Source organism: Arachis ipaensis, chromosome B2 (assembly GCF_059453495.1).
Source record: "Arachis ipaensis isolate K30076 ecotype BB chromosome B2, ASM5945349v1, whole genome shotgun sequence".
Taxonomy (NCBI): domain Eukaryota; kingdom Viridiplantae; phylum Streptophyta; class Magnoliopsida; order Fabales; family Fabaceae; genus Arachis; species Arachis ipaensis.
Genome location: NC_142437.1, coordinates 123,654,007 through 123,675,085, shown reverse-complemented (window position 1 = coordinate 123,675,085; position 21,079 = coordinate 123,654,007). Strand labels below are relative to the sequence as shown.

The window sequence follows — 21,079 nt, the reverse complement described above, 5'->3', positions numbered from 1 at the left end:
TTAGAAGTTTTGAATTTGAGTCTTATTTTTAATTAAAAAAAATTATAAAGGAAAAAAAAAAGGTGTTCTCAATTTATATATATGTTCTGCACGTGAATTAATCATATGGACTTGTTTGCAATAAATAAAAATATTTAGTATCTAGATAGGGGTGGTAACATGTACTCTACTTGCATGTATCTAATCCGATTCTATCCGATCGAGTAGAGTTGTCAATTTGATTTACAGTGGGTAGGGTAGGGTATGGGTTGTGTTCTTGTGCGGGTCGGGTAGGGTGCGGGTTGAGTCTCAACCCTACTCGATCACCCCGCATCTTATATATGTATATGTTATATATTTATATAAAAATATGTTTTAAGTGGATGTTGAAGTAAAGACCTCTCATTAAATGTAAAAGATCTTTAGCCACTAAAAAAAGATCATTAATTGATAATTTAAAATTTTTTTATATAAAAGTAAATTCTATTTTAAATTATCATGAAGTTATATAATAATTTTGTATCTTTTTTGTAACCCGCGGGTAGAGTTGGGTACCCGCGGATTAAGAACGGGTAGGATTAGTGTTAGGATATTCTCAACCCGCGAATAGGATAGGGTTGAGTTTATATAAAAATTTCAATCTACGGTTAAGATTAGGGTTGGTTTCAAACCCTACCATACCTTACCCTACTTATTGCCACCCCTATATCTAGGCTATTTTTCTCATAGTGATTGTTACTGCACCTAAATTTTTTATGTTTAATTTATTTAAAAAAATTGACATTTAATTTAAATAATATAAAAATTAATAATTTTAAAATGTTAAAAATTTATCTTAAACGAAAAGTTAAAGCAAATTTGGTATCAAAATAATCGATATCAGAAAATTGACATTTTTTTATAGATTACAAACGTGTAATTCAATAATATTATCAATTTTGGAATTTTCTTTTTTAATATAGAGCTTATTTTTTTAAAATTAGAATTAAACAAGTTGGATGGTACGATATTTCATGTTTTTCGTGATTAAAAATTTGAATCAAGGGGTTATATATCATTTTTCTTTTGTCTAGGGAAAAATTATTTTAATATACTAACAATTAATTAAATTTATTTATTTAGTTTATTTTTTAAGTAATACATTTAAAAGTTGGTTATTTTTTATAATATAATAATATATGATTCATTGTCTATGACAATGATAGTGATAATGTATGAAAATTAAATTATGAAAAAAATATAATGACAAATTATATTAGTACATATTTCTATTATTTTTATTCATTTGGGTCATTCAATCAAGGATGATCCATAAACAAGGACTTGTCAGCATTCACAAGATATCTTCATATTTAATGTGAAATCTAACTCTTAAACTTTTTAATTATGGAACTAAATAATAAGCCACCAAGTCATACACATGTAATTTCAAATAAAGTATTTAAATTTTGGGTTAATCACAATTTATAAGTACTTAGTCAAATAACTCTCTGAACATCAATCTTCATTTGGTATATTGAGTTAGCCTAAGAAAATAATTAATGATGTTTGTTTCGTTGAAAACAAATAAAATTAGGATCAATGACAAAGCCTAATTGAATGAATAACATGACTATCACCAATTTATCAACACTCACCAGTTGTCTCATATACCATCATTCAATCAACAAAAAATACCTATAAACTAATTAATTCTATATTTAAACACTAACTAATCTTGTAAATACCCCCTAATTTCTCATCATCCACAAATATTCTAAAAAAAAATAAAAATAAAATTTAAAATAAAAAAATTTCTCTCAAAATAGTTGCATCCCAAAATTAAAGGGAAGCATCGCTACAAAGAAATACCTTTACACCAATCTCGCTCCTCAAATTTTATTCCATTTTTAAATTATTAAAAAAAAGTAAATAAAAAATTAATTATTATTTTTTTCAATTTTTTCTTAAATGTAACTGCTACTCCTATATATATGGCTTTGAAGCTTTGTAGTTGCTTCAAATCTAAGGCTTCTTTCTTTCTAACAGAGAAAGAGAGAATCAGAGGCCATTCTTCAGAGGATTAAACCCAATCATTTTTCTAAAGTATAATTTCTTTTTTTTTTTTTATAAACTTATTAAAAAACCTACCTTAGAGGTTGGGTTTTAGGGGCACCCCAATTCCCCTCCAAAGAGCGGTTTGAACCTTTTGTGGTGCCTCTGAATCTGACCCTCCTCATTTTCCAATTTTCAGTTATCTTCATTTCAATAAGGTATCAATGCCTCCACAAAATCTTTGCAATATTCATATATAATTTCAAAAATTGAAAAAATTATTAGTCTTCGTATGCATGCGAAGACTGATCCCACCCAGTGCGATAAGACTTAATTGTTATAGTAATTGTACGGAACAAAATGTTTTTATGAGTTGTGATTTTGATGGTTTGATTTGATTTTTTTTTAAGGGTTTCCTCGGTTTGTGTTGTTGCAACAAGAAAAAAAAAAATGATAGGGGACTTCCTTACTCGGTTACTTATGTAAGTGTTGTCTTCTTTCTTTGTTTGTGTTATTATTAATGCTATCTTAATTATGTTGTTAGTTAGTTAATTAATTAATTTTTGGATTTGCAGCCTCATCTTCGGGTATGCATACCCTGGATTCGAATGCTATAAAACAGTGGAGAAAAATAAGGTTGACATTGAAGAACTTCGATTCTGGTGTAAATACTGGTATATAAATTAAATCCCTTATTCTTTTGAAAATTAATTTTTTCTGAATTTGGAGAACAATTTTTTATTCTTTTTTGCTTGTTTCATGTATTTAGTACATTCTCTTTTATTTGTTCTATCTTTGTATCAATATGTACATAATAATAGAAATGGGAGCTTGAATTTTTTTGCCAAGAAAAGAATCTTCTTTTGAACCCTAAATGGAGAAAAAACAGAACAAACAGGACACCAATTTGGATGAAATAACAGACCATATACCAATTCTACCTGTTTTATGATGATATTGATTTTCATGTCAAATAGATTAGGAACACCAAGGAATGTTGATTTTAATTATGTACCCTTTTAAGATAAATTTCAATTTTAAGCCCAAGTTTTTCATCCTTTTATTTGCAGGACCATTGTGGCACTTTACACAATCATAGAGAAGTTTGTAGACATATTTTTTGGATGGTAAACTTCGAACTTCTTTAATCATTTCTCCTCTATTTTATTGCTACCAACTGAATTTATTAGAACACAAATTAAGGCTTTTGATCTTAGCTTCCGCAAGTAATTAACACTTAAACTTTGTGAAGGTTGCCATTCTATGGAGAGGCAAAGATTTTTATGTTCGTCTACCTTTGGAATAACAAAACCAAGGTAAACTAATCTCATTCGTCTTATATATTTAAACATGAAAATTTGTATGCAATTATTTTCATACGTAACGAAAATTGATAGCTGAGAAGTATTAGATGACAGTTTTTTTAGTTAAATATGTTAAATCATTAACTAGTATCTTTATGTGAGTAATTTCAATAAATTCATTCAATAACATTAATTTCGTCATTCATGACATATAAACAATTCTATCAAAAAAAGCGACTCAATCGATGATTAGACGATGAACAGAAATCTATCACAAAGTAAATTTTCCAATACATATGGAATAATGATGTTGATTTTTTTTTTTTCCAAATATTGTTGTAATGCAGGGAACAACTGTTATTTATGAAACAATATTGAAGCCTATTATATCAAGGCATGAGAGTGACATAGACAGAAAAATACTAGAACTTAAGGCAAGGGCAAAGGACTATATCGTCTTTTACTGGCAAATTGCAGCACAATATGGAAGTGGTGCTTTTGTTCAGGCTCTTCAATATGTGGCTTCTCAATCCGTTAGAATGACTGCTAATCCTCCTGCCGCCACTAATAATCAGGTAACAAACCCTAATTTCAATTTTACAATTTTTTTTTAACCAATTCATTGTCTAACTGGTTTTTAAATTTAAAAAAACTTGAAAAATTAAAAAGAAATAATAGGGGAAATTCATATAAAAGTAATTTATTAACTTTTATAATATTTTTCAAAACCAAACTCATGTTATATTGATAGTTTATTAAAACAAATCTCATTCTATATATGCAGAAGCAGGCGTGAAAAGGCATATCACAATCTCCAAAAAAATTTAAAAGGAATTAGTATTTGTACTCAAGGATGAGATATAGAGGAAGGTCTTTAATTCTTTTTGTCTTTGAAATATTTTATTCGAAAATAAAATTTGTTGTTTAAAACCTAAAATTTGTACAACAATAGTTCATCTAAATAATAAATAGCGTATCTCAATTTTTTTTACCACAAGTCATAGATAGTGGCCTTGTAGAATTAAATATATATAAAAATATTATTTATACACTAAAATTAACTACAAAAATCATAGCCGAATATAAATATATCGTATACTCTCTCTATTGCAAAACAAAAGTGCTATTTATACATTAAATTTAGCCACTAAAATCAGTTATCAATCTATTTGTGTATAATTACATATGTGATTTTATTTATTTTCAATATGTATTTATATTCCAACATATATTTTATACTGATAACTGATTTTAGTGGCTGATTTTAGTATACACGTAACATAGTCGATTTCACAAATAACCATTTGAAACGGAAAAAAATATCCAATAGTATATGGTCGCTAGAGAGAAATGAGGAACGTGCTACGCATTGCAGAAAAAGGAAGATCAACAAGAAGTGCCTATATCAACACAACCAACACCAATTAATAAGTTGAAGCAAATTCCTTCTCTAAGCAAGACTAAGAAATGGCCACCAAGCCCGCCGTCGTCGCCGAGTGCGACCACAATCATCCACCGGGGGACTCCTAAGTCCCGAGCCAATAACACGGAGGTCGATGACGAGGGCGAGTCCTTCGGCATGGATGATACTAGTGTGAGGGAAAGAATCAACAAAGCTCGTGCAAGGCTAAGAAGGTTAGAAGGCTCACAACAAAGTCCTCGTACCCCACGAACACCATTTCGTGATCAAGAATAAGCAAGGTTGTGTAGGTCAAAGTCACCTTATTCCCTGTTTTTAGAAAAAAAAATTATAAAAAAAATGGGGAAATTGGTATTAGGCCCATTTTTGTTGTCATTTTTTTTTTTTTAATAAAATCCAAAACTTTCCACTAATTATTGCTATAACTTCATTTATAATGGGAATTTATGTCTATTGTTTTCATGTAAAAGTAATAATTAAAAATTATTAAATAATAATTTAATTAAATAAATTAAAATTATCTAATATTTTTAAATTATCAACTTTATATGAAAATAACTATCCGTAAGTTTTTTACCTTTTTCCTAGCTAGAATGCTACATATGCATGAACACCAATAAGTTGGAAGACCTAATCAATAAGGAATTTTATATTATTATTAGAATTTAATTTTTATTTACTGAAAAAGAATTTTACATAATCACCTAAATGTATTGTCAATTATTTAAGCGCATTAATTTGATCGAATAATATGTAAAATTCTTTACACTTTATATATATCAAAATTAAATTCTTATTATTGTGATCGTTATTATTTTTGTTAAAACTTCTTAGAATCCTATAGCATAAGCAATAATTGCATCTATGATAACGTTACTCAAATCAAAATTATATATCATGCAACTCATTTGTTGGATATATACTTACATAGAACTCAATGTTAAAATAAATTATGCATTCATCTAATTAAAGTGATGTTTCAGGTTAACCCAAAAAATAAAAACAATAATCAATTTTCCCCTTAATGAATATTGAGGTTGCATTTGAGAGAAAAAAAAATTATGTATATAAATGGTATTGTTCATGGAGAGAAAAGTAAAAGATTGATACTTGGCCAGTGATTGCGTGAAGTATATATTGGAAAACTCGGTTGAAACAAGCAACTATGTCAGATACGAAGCTCAGGCAAGGAATAACGGCGTTGCGGCGGCGGTGGCGGAGGCTGACGGATTCGAATCTGAGGCGTAGGCGGCCGATGAAGTTTGGGCCTGATGGGCTACACGGTGAAGGTGACATGGGCTGGAGGTAAGCCCAAGCAGCCTGCTTCACAAGCCGGTTGCGAATGGATATGCTGCCGCCGCCACTGGAGGATGAGGCGGCAGTGGCGGCGGCGGTGGGAGTTGGGGAGGGGGAGTTCACGGCGGTGAAAGGAAGCATGTCTTTGAGGGAAGTGTAAGAAGAGGAGGATTTGTTGGGGAGTGTGTCTAAGTTGAGGTGTGATTTTTTTGGTGTGGCGGTGGTGGCGGCGGCGGAATGTTCCATGGGTTGGAGTGGGTGTAAGAAAAAAACTCAAAAAGTGTGTTTTACTTTTAAGGTTTTGATGTGTTTTGATCAAATAATGGGGAAAACGCGGTGTTTTGAAGAAACTAAGGAGTGGAATCTATTTCAATGAAAATTGAAATACACAACATAAGGGGGACAATTAAACACGTTGCTCTGTGTTTGTTCTAACGGTTTAGTTTGAATAAATGATCATTTGTACACATTAAACCCTGACATATGTATTCACACTAAATCGAAATTAAATTTGTATTCACGCAAGATGTCTTTTGTGTGATAAAAGTACCCTGTTTTTGGAAGGTTGGAGTGACATGTAGGGTACTTTTGCCACACGGTAGGCATCTTATATGGGTACAAATTTAATTTTAATCTAGTATAGATACATATGTCAATATTTTTATCTTTTATGGATACAAATGGTCGTTTATTCGATTTAGTTTTATGCAATTGTTTACTGTTTTATATATATATTGTCTTTATTTTCCCTTTTCAATATTTTCATATTCTCTTAGTATTTAATAATAATAATAATAAGCTAGTAAGTAATAACATCAATTTTCATATGTTTTTGACCAATTCAGAATTTATTAAAAGATTAACAAAAAAAGATATTAGGAAGCTGAGCGGAAAGTTAAGAGCACGTTTAGTTGGGAACGCAGAATAGAATAGAGAGTAGAGACCATGTCATGCCAAAGACAAAAAGTGGACATATCGCTTTCTGCGTTTTTGTCAACTTCGATGATCTTCATAATAGGCTTAGTGTATTTTTTTTATTGTAGTACGGTTAGTGTTTCTGAGTAATGTAAAAACTTAAATATATTTTTATTTTGTACAGATATTATAAATTTGAGAATGAAATTTATAATTTTTATTTAAAAAAAAAGTTTATAAACTTAAGAATTAGATTTGTATTTTAATGTTAAAAATTTTTTTGAACATGCAATCAAATTCTTCGATTTAAGTTTTTTAATTTTTATTATTTTTTTATTCAAAACCAACCCTCAATTTTCTACCCCACCTTTTTTTTTTGGTCAGGTACCCCACTTAAATCCGAGTATGTGATTTGTAGTTTCTAATTTTAAAAAAAAATTGTCTTTATATCCATAAAAAACACAAATTTTCCATAACTATCTATAACACATTCCTCCAATTCATTACAAAAAAAAAAAAATAGAGACCACTTTAATAAAGATACTAAAAATATCTTTTTTTAAAGATGTTTATATGTGTTATTTTATTATTGGACATTCTTATTAAATCGGTTAATAATTTATTTTTTAATAAACCAGAACAAAATCGGTTTATTATAGCAACAATAATAAACTCAATTATCTGCATTATAATTATTAGACTCGATTTAATCCAATCGAATTACACAATCTAAATCGAATATCTTTAAATTTTTTGATAAAAAGACATATATCTCTGATTTTTTATTTTGCAGACATTTGAATCCCTAAAAATACAATTAGATCCCCAAAAAGAAATTGGATTTATTGTTATTGTTATAAAAATATCGGTTTTATTCTAATTTGTTAAGAAATTAAAAAATAACCAATTTATTAATACATCCAATAATAATAATGCGACACGCCTTTACAAAAAGACGTTTTACACGTCTTTATGGAAGCATTCCAAAAAAAAATAGCCCTTCATAATCTTCAGCACAATTTAATCAATTTATCATTTATATATCCAATAAAATTTTGCCGAGTTTTTTTTCCTTTCGTTTCCCGTTAAGAAACAAAACAGACAAATACATTATTAATCCTTATTAAATATACTTAATGCGTGTTATAAGGGTGATATCAATCACTTAGTACAAAATTATAGTTTAATTTTAATCTATGTACTCAGAACATAGCATCTCATGTACTGGTAATTATAGTTCCTTCTAATGCAAAATTCATACGAAAATAACAAATCTTCTAATCCGTACATTGATTCGTCTTTTTTTTTTTTGTTCTTTTTACAAGGACAATTTTACGACTCTGTTCATCTCAACCACATCTTACCCCAGAAGCAGAACTGTAGAAGTAACAGTACATTATCTTCAACGCCAACTTTTAGCCATAACAATTAATTATCTTATCTTTAACCCTAAATAAAATGGACCACTGTGAGACAATAAATAGATGAACACGAATGGCCACAAGTCTACAATAGCATTCACCAACAAAGTAACAAGAAACAATAAAAGATTTGGGCCATAACCATTACTGCAGTTTGAAAATAAGTGTTTTGCTTAGGTTAGAGATACCTGAAGCTACAATTCCAATAATTGAACGTCTTCATCCCCAGGTGTGCTTTATTAGTTTCCAGAAAGCTCCAAGGAGTTCAGCAATCACCATCCATATAAAAAATAAATTAATGAAGAAATGAATTGAAGACCAATGTAGAGGGAAATGTTTGATATGATAGTGTCGCCACTGTTAATGCAATGTTTACAAACAGCAAGAATGATGGACCTATCCTATCATAATAACAGGACACTGTTGGCAGTTTTGTCTGCACTCAGCATCTACATAGTTCCTCTGTTCTATTGAGAAATTGGACCCAAGATGCCGCAGACTTTGATAAACATGGTCAATCATATAACAAGATTATGATTGTGGAGTCTACCTAAGTTTGCATTTGGCAAAGTAGCAACATTTGCTGTAATAATTACCAGCTGTCACCACTCTACTTCATTGCTGAATCCTCCATGAGCATAGTATATCGTCCGTAACTAGTTTAGTTATAAGTTATAGCAGATGGTCATGACATCGATGAAGTATATCAGCAATTCGCATCTTCACATTCAACAACTAACGAGCATCCTCATATTTCCCAAGGCTAGCAACTACTCTATTTTAGTACATTATCTCTGTGCAATAGCTGAAAAGCTAACCGTTGTCTCTAATATAATCACCTCTGATTAGGATTAGTTACAGTGGATGGAGTTTCAGCAATCCCAGATGATGGAGTTTGATGCGTAGGGATATTTCCGAAGTCAGGATGAAGCATGTCTACCCCATTCCAATCAACACTAGCTGTTTTGTTAAGTTCAGGATTACTTAATAGAAGACATAATAATAAAAGGAAAGGCACAGAAAGCATTCGACATGAAGGATACAATCTGTTCTCCACATATCTGTTATGCTAATGTCAGCATCTGATAGAAGCCAATAATCTGCATCATTCTACAAATATTACACCATGGTCAGCAATGCAATAGGAAGAAACATGAAAAAACAACTGAAGGATCATAACTTACCATCAGAAGAACGCGTTCATTATGACGGGATTTATATTAATATAGCCAATAAAACTACCTTGAAGGTGAGGATGGAACCTCTCACATATAGCAGATGTGTCCTATTTAATAAGATATTAAGCTAGTTCCCTTCTCACTATCATGGTATTACCTCACTTCCCACCTTTTAGTTCAAGATAAAATCATGTTGGTTATGATTTACTTACATCAGCATCTGAAGGGACAATCTTCATCATGCCCCCACCAAAGTCTTGTGATGTGTTTAGATCAGAGTACGTGTGAGAGGGGATCTGAGGTTGAGGTTCTAGTCCTTTTGCACTGCACTCGGCAGGAACTGCTTCTGCCACCGGTGGTTCATTGGACCCTGAACTCGAAGGAAGCGGGAGGCTCACAGGGGGCTCAGGACCATTTATCTCTTCAAATCTCTCTTCGAATTGACTAAAATAGTTTAGAAGTTGCAATGATTAAATGGAAATTGCATTACCAGATAAACTGATTAGAAAGTGAGTGAAAAATATTACAACCTCGGCAAAATAGTCAATAGGAAATAACAGAAACAAGTAAAGAAAGTTAACATTGGAAGAAAAAGAAAAAAAAATGAAAATATTCAGTAGTACCAGCCGACTGAGGCAGCTATACTCTGTACCTGATAAGGTAAACATCAATGGGCCCCATAGTACTTCTAAGAATGATCCTATATCTCCTCTGCAGATAGTCAACAGCCTGATGCATATAGAAGCAACAATTCTCCATCATGCTCAAAAACACCAGTTTTAAGATCACAAACCTCCCATCACTAAATATATGGCTTGAACTTACTTCCTCAGGATCAGGGACTTCTAGGGTGGTTCCATGTGGAGCTTTAATTGCTATCAGGGTTTCATTCTGCACGTTAGAATTCACTGGTTTTAATAGAAAGTAAAGCTCAATAGTAATCAGCACAAAAAGAACACAGCAATGTTCATAGTGAAAATTAGAAGGGGGGAGTGCAACACAGAACCTCACCTGGAAGCAAGGTACGGCCTTAATATCTTCTTCAGTCACAAAAAGGAACCTAAAAAATTGATTCAGAATGTGTAAAAGGTCATCAATGAGTGATAACAGTTTATTTTTCCCTAATGAAGGTAGGCTGGAAAATGAATCTAATAATTAAATGAGGAAGAAATTACTTCTGCTTATTTTCATCTTCACTCAAACTCCTAAGCCTTTCTTGCATTTCCCTGCCAACAGTTTAGAAGGATAAGATATTCAGCTTAAGCCAACAATGCTAAGTAGCAAGTTTCTGCTTTTCCTAATGCAGACCTTATTCGGTCATCTAATCTATGCTCTTCCAAGGAGAGTTTCTCAACTTCTTCCTGCAAGACAAAACCAGGAGGTTGACAGCATAATTAGCAATATGCATATAGATGCTAATAAGTAAACCTAATCCTATTTTTTTTCTCATGAATCATGATAAGGTCTACGACCAGTAAACATAAGTGCATCTGTTGACATTATGGATGGAAAGAAAGATCCATGACCATGCTAATGACAGTGATAATTCTCTAACAAATAGTTCCTGGAGTATCAACTGATATCTCACAAGAAAACAACACCTATACCACTTACCTTAAGCATCGAGATATCACCATCCACGTCACCGGAAGAAGATTCTGTTCCCCTACATTCAACAAGGTTAGATTGTAAGACTTATAATTATTTTGATCTTAAATGCTACATTACACATAAGAGGAGCTAGATATCCCATAGAAGAATAAAGAACTACTAAATCCATCACATATTACTTCCAATGTATTCTGTTCTTGAGCTTCTTTTCAATGAGACCAATGCCTTCCAAAACATTAGTTATGTCATATATCCTCCTCTTTTTCACCTAAACCAAAAGGACAAAATTTTACATTGCGATGTGATAAGAGAGAATAAATACCGTAAATTACAATGACAGTAATTTTAAGTTAGAAGGACCTCCAAAGTTTCTGCTGCTTGATTTAGGTCAAGATTACCATCTTCTGAATGCTTTACCAAATTGACAAACTTTTTTGTCAACATACCTGTGAAGTTCGAATACAATTTAGTTATTTTTTTCTCTTGGAAAGATAGCCTTATCATAAAAGAAGACAGGAATCCAAAGAGTGCATGTAATATTACCTAAGGAGTTGTCATAGCGACAGCTTCCAGCAGGAGTAAGAGGAGATGGGGAACCTGCATCTAATGAAATTTACTATATTACAAAGGCGGTACTGCAACTAAGAAATGGATCACAAGTTGCATCCAAGAACTAACTAAAAGATTCTGAAATAATCAGGGAACTTGGTTCAATACTTCAAGTCTTCAACATTAAAACTTCCTCACCAGAATTGGAGATGGGTGTCTGAGGGCATTGCATTCCTTCTTTGGAAACCTTTGACTTAGCATGCGTCCTTCCCCCTTTGGACGACACTGGAGTTTTGAAAGGACTACTTGCTGCGTTTGCTGATCCAGGAACATTACTAAGCTTTTGCGAGTCTCCTTCAATATTAGTCATTCCACCCTTCCTCTTAATTTGCTGGAACCACCAGCAAGATGAACAGAGAAATATAGTTATAATTATGCAACCAATCAAGCAAGAGTAATAGTCTATACTTTTTATCTTTATTTACTTTATATTATAAGTTTATTTGAACATGTTCCTCTCTCTCTCATGATACAAAGAACAAATTGAGTATATAATTAAAAAACAAGATTAAAATTTCACCACTTCAATAGTAAATCAAAATCAAAAGCATATGCAGCCAAATCCAGCAAATTTCAGAGTAAGTAAACAAAAAAGGAACAGGAACCAAATAAAAATTCATTTTCACGAAATGAACCGCGGGATCAGTGAGAGTGTGAGAGCGAAGAAGAAGGACTCACCGGAGATCTAACAACAACGACTTCAGCCTGTTGATCGGCGGCGAGTTTCCTGCCGGAGTCAGGAGCACCGGAGGTGGAGGAGAAGCTATGGTACTCGTCCGGCTGAGCGAACAGCGGTTTCATCAACGCAAATGCCAGGTTGCGCTTTAGCGGCGGCCGGATAGGGACGCCGGAATCATCCGGCTTCGTACGGGGCGGCGGAGGTCCAGCGCCGCCGGACATGGAGCGGCGAAGAGGAAAAGAGAAAAGAGGCGATCGCAGTTTTCGGAGAGTGGGAATGAGAATTTGGCGGGAAAATGGAAGAAAAGGAAGTTTTAGGGTTTTAGAGAGAGAAAGTGTTGAGGTTTAGAGAGAGAACAGAGGAAGTTAGGAGAAGGGGCGCGTAAGAGCAGAAAACGAGGGAAGGAAAGGAAGGAAGGAGGGAATTTTGTTTCGGATAGATGTGGAGGGAACTCAACTCCTTGCGCTGTTCCGCATATTAAAAAAAATAAATATAAGATTAAAAAGAGAAAAGATGATGAGGAAAAATGGTCATAAAAAATTAGCTACTTTATTTATGTTGCCTTATTCATTAGGCAATTAACCATTAACCATATAGGTATTATTGCTTGGATTCTGTATTGAATGTACGTAAAATTGTAAATATGCCAAACTCTCAAGAGGAAATTCTGATCATTATGAGTTATCATATTCCTTTTGTTGAATTATTTTTAATAAGATAATATCTATAATTTCAAAAGAGTTTTTTTTTTTACTTGTCTTATTATATAAATAATGTTATAAAATTATTTTTTGACACGTTTTTTTTTTTTACCAAAGATATGAGATTTGAACTCGCAATCTCTTAATTGAGTAGGGGAGACTATGTCATTTAAGCTATTACTCATTGGCCTATTTTTTTTGTGACACGTTTTTAGCATAGAAAAATATTAAATGAATAAATTGTTTTCTAATCAAATCTAACCCAATTTTTTATGTCTTCTTATGTGTTTTTTTTAACTAATTTTTATTGTGTTAATAAATTATTAAATCAACTTAATTAAACTTAATTATTAAAATGACTTGGTGATGTAGTATACTAGTATTACTATTTAGTATATATTTTATATTATTATAATTGTTTTTTAATATATATATATATATATATATATATATGTGTGTGTGTGTGTAATTTTGTTGTTTTGACAATACAGAAAAGAATATTGTTTTGAGATAATAAATTAAGATTTAGTTCTAATAAAACGTTGGTTGTAGATTAAAATATAAAGTGTAATATTTAAATTTTTTATTTGAACAATGATGGTTTTTTTTTTATTATTTAGGAGCAATATCAATGAGAAAAAAATTGATTATATATTATATAGTTATAGTTATTTTTGTGTACATTTTAGATAAATTTTTAATCATGAACATACATTTACAAAAAAAAATTAATAATACTTAAAAAATATATAAACCAATTATATTAAATATACACTAAAATCATTCACTAATATAAAATACTTATTGAAATATAAAATACATATCAAAATTAAATTAAATAATACATGTATTTATACACTAATATACAATAATTTATTTTGGTATATAAATAATATTTATATATATATGAGTGTATCTTAAATAAAAATAACTTTTATTTTTATGAATGTATGTAAATGGGAATAGTTATGAATTAAATAAAAACAACGAGTAGCTCGCAAATGACAGTTTGGCCGAGTGGTCTAAGGCGCCAGATTTAGGCTCTGGTCCGAAAGGGCGTGGGTTCAAATCCCACAGCTGTCAGTTTTTGTTTAACTCACGGACTGGGTTCGTGTATGTCTTCTTAATTGGATTGGGACCACTGTTTAAGTCACTAGCTTTTCTCAACCAACCAACTCTCTTTTCTTCTACCCTCTCACTCTCAGCTTTCTCCACACTTTATCTTCTAATCTCATCTCATTCCACCAACACACACTAAACAGAGAAAGAGTGAGTAAGAGAGTATAGTGTGTGTCGTGTCTCATTAACAATGGCTTGTTCATCAGCAGCTACCTCTGCTTCTCTCTTCTCTTCTACAACAAGACCTCTTCTCTCTCCCAAACCCCTTTCTCCTTCTTCCTCTCTCTCCATCCCAAATTCCCTCAAACCCTCTCATTCTTCTTCTGCTGCTGCTTTCTCTCGCTCAATCTCCATCAAACGCTCTTCATTGCATTCTCGCCGCAGCTTCAGTGTTAGAGCCTCGGTAAGACCATTTTTTTTCTCACTGGCACTGACCCATTTTGCCTCACCCCTTCATTAATGATGGGGATGCTTCAAGTTTTTATCTTTGTAACGGGTTATTATTGCTTGTTCTCTCAATGGTTGATTTTTATCTATTTTTGTTTTGCTTCCTATGTGTTTGTGTATTTGTCTCTATGGTGTCATTTTCCTTACTCTTAATATCAGTGTGTTGTTACTTTGTGTATGTACCATATTATGTTGCTGTGAACTATATGATGCTGTTTTCAGACCATGATGATAGGATTATTGAAGTTTTTGGCATTGTTAGCTGTCTTAGTGTTAGACTGATGCATACATTAGTGGAACAAGAGCAAGTATGATTCACAGGATTTGAGATGTTGTTGAGCTTTCGTTATTGAAAGTTTTGGCTTTTAAGCATCAAGCATCGTGATTTTATAGAATCAACAATACTCCAAAACCAGATTATCTCCCACAATGTTATTTACATTAACAAACCTTTTCCCACCGGGTGGGGTTGCCTACATGGATCCAAAAACGTCATTGCATCGTGTCCATGCGTTGGGATGGGACAAAGTTTTAAGTAACTTAGTTGTCGCAAGCCTAACAAATCCCTACATGAATCCAGAGACATCGATGTGTCGTGGCCATGCTTAGGGATGCAACAAAGTTGTGTCAAAAAATTCTAAAGCATATGAGTGACAACGAAAGTAAAAGAGTGGGAAAACGATTGCCAAGTTGCAAAGATTCGTTCTCCTATAGTATCTAGTAGATGTGCTATGGTTGTCTTCTTTATAGTTGAGTGTTGTAACTTAATTGTTGACACAGAAATGAAACCTAAACTTAATTTGTCGTTTTTAGTTTATTTTTATTACTTGACCTTTAAAGTAAAATGTTGTTTTGCTCGCCTTTTTTCCCCTTGCAACAGAGTGAACTTCCATTAGTTGGAAATACAGCCCCAGATTTCGAAGCAGAGGCTGTTTTTGATCAGGAGTTTATCAAGGTAGTATGCTGCCAGCCCTTGGCGAATATCATTGAAATTTTGTATCCAGTTGCACCATTTTTTTTTTAATTAAACCATTGTCATTTCAGGTAAAACTCTCGGAATACATTGGGAAGAAGTATGTTATCCTCTTTTTCTACCCATTGGACTTCACCTTTGTTTGTCCAACAGGTTACTAGAAATCTTAGTTAACTTTAATCACATTGCGATACTTGTGGATCAATGTTTCATTCCGTACAAACCTAATGTTTGTTACCTGTCCACAGAAATCACTGCTTTCAGTGACCGGTATGCGGAGTTTGAGGCACTAAATACTGAGATATTGGGCGTTTCAGTTGACAGTGTGGTGAGTTGGATTCGACTGATCTTTTGATTGTTGTTTTCAAAGCTAATGGTGATGATATTACAAATAGATTCTAATAGATTACCACTAGAATGCACAAGAGATGGTTTTGTTAGAATCTAATAGATTCTCTATACAACTGTCAAGTACCGAGTTATAGCAGTATAAGCTATATTACAAAATTTCTGGAATTTTCTTCTTGATTAATGGTGCTATTGTTATTGTTATAGTTCTCGCACCTTGCATGGGTTCAAACGGATAGAAAAGCAGGTGGTCTTGGCGATTTGAATTATCCATTGATTTCCGATGTCACCAAATCGATATCAAAATCTTACGGTGTCCTCATCCCTGATCAGGTATGTTCTGACAAGATAGTTTGAAAATTTGTTACCTGTGGCAAGCTGGTTTCAAACAAGTATTATCTAGTTTATCTGTACTCTCTAGTCTCGTGTAATTTTACGAGTTATCAGAGCTGCTATTAGATTGAATCATGTCTTTTAACACGTCTGATTTTTCCTCTTACCCCTGCCACTGATGATATTGTTCACTGCTCTAAGATCAAATATAGGAACACTATGTAGGGCATATCTGTATTTATATTGTTTAAATGTTGGCACCAAAGTTCTTGCTTTTCGATCCATCTCTTCGAATTTGTGTCATGATGATTCCAACACACTCAACGAATTAGGGGATTGCTTTGAGAGGGCTGTTCATCATTGACAAGGAAGGAGTTATCCAGCATTCCACCATTAACAACTTGGCAATTGGTAGAAGTGTTGATGAGACAAAGAGAACACTCCAGGTAAATCATATACACTCAAGTACTCAACAATGGCATCACCAAAATTCGATTTAAATTTCTATGCGCTGTCAGTATATAGCAGTTAAACTCATCTGTTTATCATTTTTATTGCTCACACATGTTTCGCACACCCTTTCATTGGCATTGGTTTTGCAGGCCTTGCAATATGTGCAGGAGAACCCGGACGAAGTTTGCCCTGCCGGATGGAAGCCCGGGGAGAAGTCCATGAAACCAGACCCCAAACTTAGCAAAGAGTACTTTTCCGCGGTGTAACAAGGATCATAGTTAAGAGTAGCCGTTGCGCGTATATGATGATCAGAGTGATTGTGAAAGGGTCTTGTTTTTAATGTAACTTTAGTCCTTTTAAATTTTGAGCTTTAGGGTGTGGGAATAAGTGTGAAGTTCACTATGCATCAATTTATAGTCTTTGTATCTTATGTAGTTATGTTCTCATTGAACCATTAAGATGGAATTATTTGATTAAACCAAAATGAGATGATTCTTCTTTTTTCTTGAAATAAAGCCTGTGTTTGGGTTATAATATGAAAGATGTTATAGAATACAATTGATGGTTTGGAATTTCTTTTTACCCCTACTTGTACTCTAATTATAGATGACATTATTTGATACATATAGTTAATGTTAATATGTTAGTCTTTGATACTTAATATGGATTTTAAAGTATGCATTTTTTTGGGGGTATTTAAATGCAAGATTTATTGTTGGCGAAAAACATCTTTATCAATCATGCATGCAAAATGATTTGATATTTTGGTCATTTTTCTGGTATATTTTGTAAATATCAAAATCAGGGCCTTAGCCCAGAACAGAAATCAGGGCCTTAGAGGTTGGTATAGTATTTACATATAAAAATTGTTATTTGTACGCCAAAATCACTCTATTATGTATAAATAAATGTGTGGTTAAACTAAGTTGTGTCGGAAGTTCGAATATCGCGTGCTCTATGTAGCAACCCATTGACCAGTGCCAAATTCTTAAATTTAGCTACATAAATAATTTATTAAACATATTTTGCCACATAAAAAACTAAAAATGATTTTACTCAAAAAAATTACATTTAATCAAAGATCATCAAAAAGCCAAATTTATAAAGAGAAATTCAAAGGGTACACTAAAAATGTATTATTATATATTTATATAGCAAGTGTTACTAATCACACTTGGTGCCACTCTGTGTTTTAGATAATGAGAATCCATTCGAACATACACACACATTACAAATCGGAATCTTGGTATATCTGTGAGATCTGTATTAGATTGTCTTGCAAATTGCAATTTTGGACAATGTATTTTAGATATATAAAATATATGTTTAATTGTGAAGTAATGAAGTATATATAAGGTATGCACAAAAATTTGTTGTTGGAACTTAGTTTTTCAAAATTTTGATGACAAAGGTGGTTAGGTAGATAAATAAATTTTGTAATTTTTTTTATTTTATTTTATTTTATTTATTTTATGTTCCTTAGGTTATAAACATAATTTAGTTGTCCTATACCTATAACTATTATAAAGAAAATTTCTCTAATCACACAAGGAATAATAAGCAAGTTGTATGATGGAATTTTGTCAGAATTATCGATGCTAAAAAAATGCCATGATTATTTATTTTCAATAGAAGATTGTTTATTTGACTAAGCTAAAAAGCATGGGATATCAAATTATCAATATCATTGTCCGGTTGTTCACAAAGATAAACTATATATTTAATTATCATTCCAACTTTGTTGGATAACAACATTTACTAACAGATAATAAATAAGAATAATTTTCCATCTATTGGGAACTTGTGAAGTTTACTTTCCATCAATTTAATAATTTATTTTGCTTATGGTCCCAGCAGTCTCTCTCATGTTTGTTTATGAACCATATTTTTTCCAACAAGATTATTGGAGTTCCCACTTCCAACTCATTCATTTTCAACTCTTCCACCAGTTTCTTGGAGTTATTCACAAGAAAATTAATGAATTGAATTTTATTGAATAACAAATAATTATTTTTCATGTATATAAACTTCAACTACTAATGTAAAATATATGTTGAAATATAAAATAATATATATATATATATATATATATATATATATATATATATATATATATATATATATATATACGGACATATTTTAACATGTAATTTGTATTCTATTATATTTTCTATGAATAACTAATTTAATAATTACATTTTCTGTATACATATAATGTGTTAGTTATAGATCAATAATCTACGTACTTTCAGTCATAGTTAATTCTTTTTGAATTCAAAACTTTCAATTTTCGAACTAGTAATTTAAAATGAAATCAGAGTGTCTATTATAATAATCAGAATTAAAAACCTAAATTTTATGACTTGTTATATTCTTTTTATTCGAAAACTAGTTAATTGCCAATATAATTAACTGATAGAATTAGTCACCAAAAAAAAAAAACTGATAGAATTTTTTTATTAAAAAATATAATACCACTCAAACTAATTTTTATATTAACAAATTAGATCACAAATAGAATAAAAATTCTAACCGTATGACTTATATTGTATGTGGCTTTTAAATTACAAATATACATTTGTACCAAAATGAAATTATGAACTATAAATATACATAATGTATTATTCTTCTTAATATATCCCGTAAATCACTGATCATGAAACAAAAACATTAATTACATATCAAATGTGAGTTGGTAATCAATTGATATCTTCCAAGCGTTCATTGTGCAAATTAAAATTCAAACATATTATAAACTTTAACAAAATGTTACATAAAATATATACAATTAGAATTTAGATGGTAGTTTTGAGAATTCTTTTTTATAGACATTGCAGGCTTCACACGGTGTGCCACTCTGTCTTTTGCTTTGTGCTTATCATGGTTGGTCTTCGTTTAACAAATTCCCTTTATTATTGTATTTTAGAGAATGAGAATAAATTAAAATAATAATAAAAATAATAAAAATTATAATAATAAATCTATATAATAAATAACAAATTGGTATCTTGTTATATTTTTGTTAAATCGTTATTGGATACAATAAGAAAATTTTGAGCACTGCCTTAATTGTGATATTATTGGTCAAAGTCACCAAAGAATATAATCTCATACCAATTGCTTCATACATGACACAAAATCCTAGCTTATAACTTATAAGTTAAAGTATCAATATTTTCATCATCATTTGGCTTAAAGAATATTATAAATTCCAGAATGTCCTATCCGAGATTTCATAATGAACAATTTTTTTTTTTTTCGAAAAAGTTCCATAATGCTTTAAACATACTTCTGTTGTCCTAGCTTATGGTGTGTCTGTGAGTTGGATTTTAAAAAAGAAAAAAATAATAAATAAAATAAAGTTTATTTTACTTTTTACACCAAATTTTTTCCTTCTAAACTCTGAATCTTAAACACATTCTTAAATATTCCATAGGATATTTTCACTTGGGAATATGAGAGTGAGTATGTTATTGAAGGAAGAACAATTCATGAAATTGAGAATCATTACCATAAACATTTAATAATATAAGTAGTTGATTTTCATGAAATTGATAATTTAACTTTAGGATGATATTTCATTTTTGTACTCATTTTGCATCTTTCTTTTTGTAGACATATATATATATATATATATATATATATATATATATAGTACATACATTTAAATTTGTCTTAGGATAAGTTTGGATAAACAACTTAATTAAATTTTTTAAAAAAAATAATTTAAAATATAAAAATTTATATTAAAAATAACTTATTTAAATTATTTTGTGTTTGAATTTTTATCATAAAAATACTTATTTTAAAATTATTTTAACAAATAAGAGTAATAAAATATTTTTTGAAAAAAAAAATTAAAGTCAAATTTTTTTATTTTTTTAAAAAAATCTTAAATAATTTTTTAAAAAATAAAAAATATATTTAAAAAACTGTACCAAATAATATTTATATAATTTTTTATAAATAAAAAACCTAAAAAAAATACCTTTTGAAGCTTTTGAATAGACTCTTAATTAGCTTTGTATGTTCACATAATAACAAATCTCAATTTTTATCATTGTATTTATTTTCAATGGTCAATGATTGTTCATTTGACTAAAGCTAAAAACCATATAGGACAATATATCCTTGCTCAAAAGGATAAAATAACTTTGTTGGATGACATGTAACAGATATATATAGATAATAATAAAAAAATTCTCCTTAAGCTTTTGTTATCTAATTTTCTATTTCACTACATTACTGATAGAGAGGAC

At 30.9% G+C, this 21,079-nt stretch overlaps 4 protein-coding genes and 1 non-coding gene across 6 annotated transcripts; 3 read left to right on the top strand and 2 right to left on the bottom strand.

The window, feature by feature from the left end:
* The first annotated feature begins 1,995 nt into the window (after nt 1–1,995).
* On the top strand, nt 1,996–5,013 carry LOC107628602 (putative HVA22-like protein g). Its single transcript, XM_016331230.3, has 7 exons — nt 1,996–2,231; nt 2,424–2,495; nt 2,589–2,687; nt 3,084–3,140; nt 3,266–3,329; nt 3,665–3,892; nt 4,693–5,013. The coding sequence occupies exons 2-7, from the start codon at nt 2,464–2,466 to the stop codon at nt 5,011–5,013; spliced, it is 801 nt and encodes a 266-aa protein (XP_016186716.1). The 5' UTR covers nt 1,996–2,231; nt 2,424–2,463.
* On the bottom strand, nt 4,425–6,378 carry LOC107628603 (uncharacterized). Its single transcript, XM_016331233.3, has 2 exons — nt 5,848–6,378; nt 4,425–5,046 (listed from the first exon to the last, which is right to left on the bottom strand). The coding sequence occupies exons 1-2, from the start codon at nt 6,277–6,279 to the stop codon at nt 5,035–5,037; spliced, it is 444 nt and encodes a 147-aa protein (XP_016186719.1). The 5' UTR covers nt 6,280–6,378; the 3' UTR covers nt 4,425–5,034.
* Nucleotides 6,379–8,633: 2,255 nt separating this feature from the next.
* On the bottom strand, nt 8,634–12,918 carry LOC107626358 (transcription factor E2FA-like). Of its 2 annotated transcripts, none has more exons than XM_016329227.3 (14): nt 12,446–12,918; nt 11,906–12,098; nt 11,702–11,755; nt 11,519–11,604; nt 11,338–11,426; nt 11,162–11,213; nt 10,856–10,908; nt 10,723–10,773; nt 10,559–10,607; nt 10,373–10,438; nt 10,200–10,276; nt 9,760–9,991; nt 9,413–9,479; nt 8,634–9,329 (listed from the first exon to the last, which is right to left on the bottom strand). In XM_016329227.3, exons 1-14 carry the CDS (start codon nt 12,665–12,667, stop codon nt 9,205–9,207), a joined length of 1,416 nt encoding a protein of 471 aa, XP_016184713.1. In that variant the 5' UTR covers nt 12,668–12,918; the 3' UTR covers nt 8,634–9,204. The 2 variants fall into 2 exon arrangements, with proteins under 2 accessions (XP_016184713.1, XP_088360366.1); XM_088504240.1 differs by having other exon boundaries at nt 8,665–9,329; nt 11,702–11,761; nt 12,446–12,842.
* A 1,232-nt stretch (nt 12,919–14,150) lies between these two features.
* TRNAL-UAG (transfer RNA leucine (anticodon UAG)) lies at nt 14,151–14,230 on the top strand. The gene has a single exon. It is a non-coding gene; the product is annotated as a tRNA-Leu (tRNA).
* Nucleotides 14,231–14,281: 51 nt separating this feature from the next.
* On the top strand, nt 14,282–17,335 carry LOC107626356 (2-Cys peroxiredoxin BAS1, chloroplastic). Its single transcript, XM_016329225.3, has 7 exons — nt 14,282–14,669; nt 15,594–15,668; nt 15,758–15,839; nt 15,935–16,014; nt 16,242–16,367; nt 16,700–16,813; nt 16,970–17,335. The coding sequence occupies exons 1-7, from the start codon at nt 14,457–14,459 to the stop codon at nt 17,084–17,086; spliced, it is 807 nt and encodes a 268-aa protein (XP_016184711.1). The 5' UTR covers nt 14,282–14,456; the 3' UTR covers nt 17,087–17,335.
* The last annotated feature ends 3,744 nt before the right edge of the window (nt 17,336–21,079 follow it).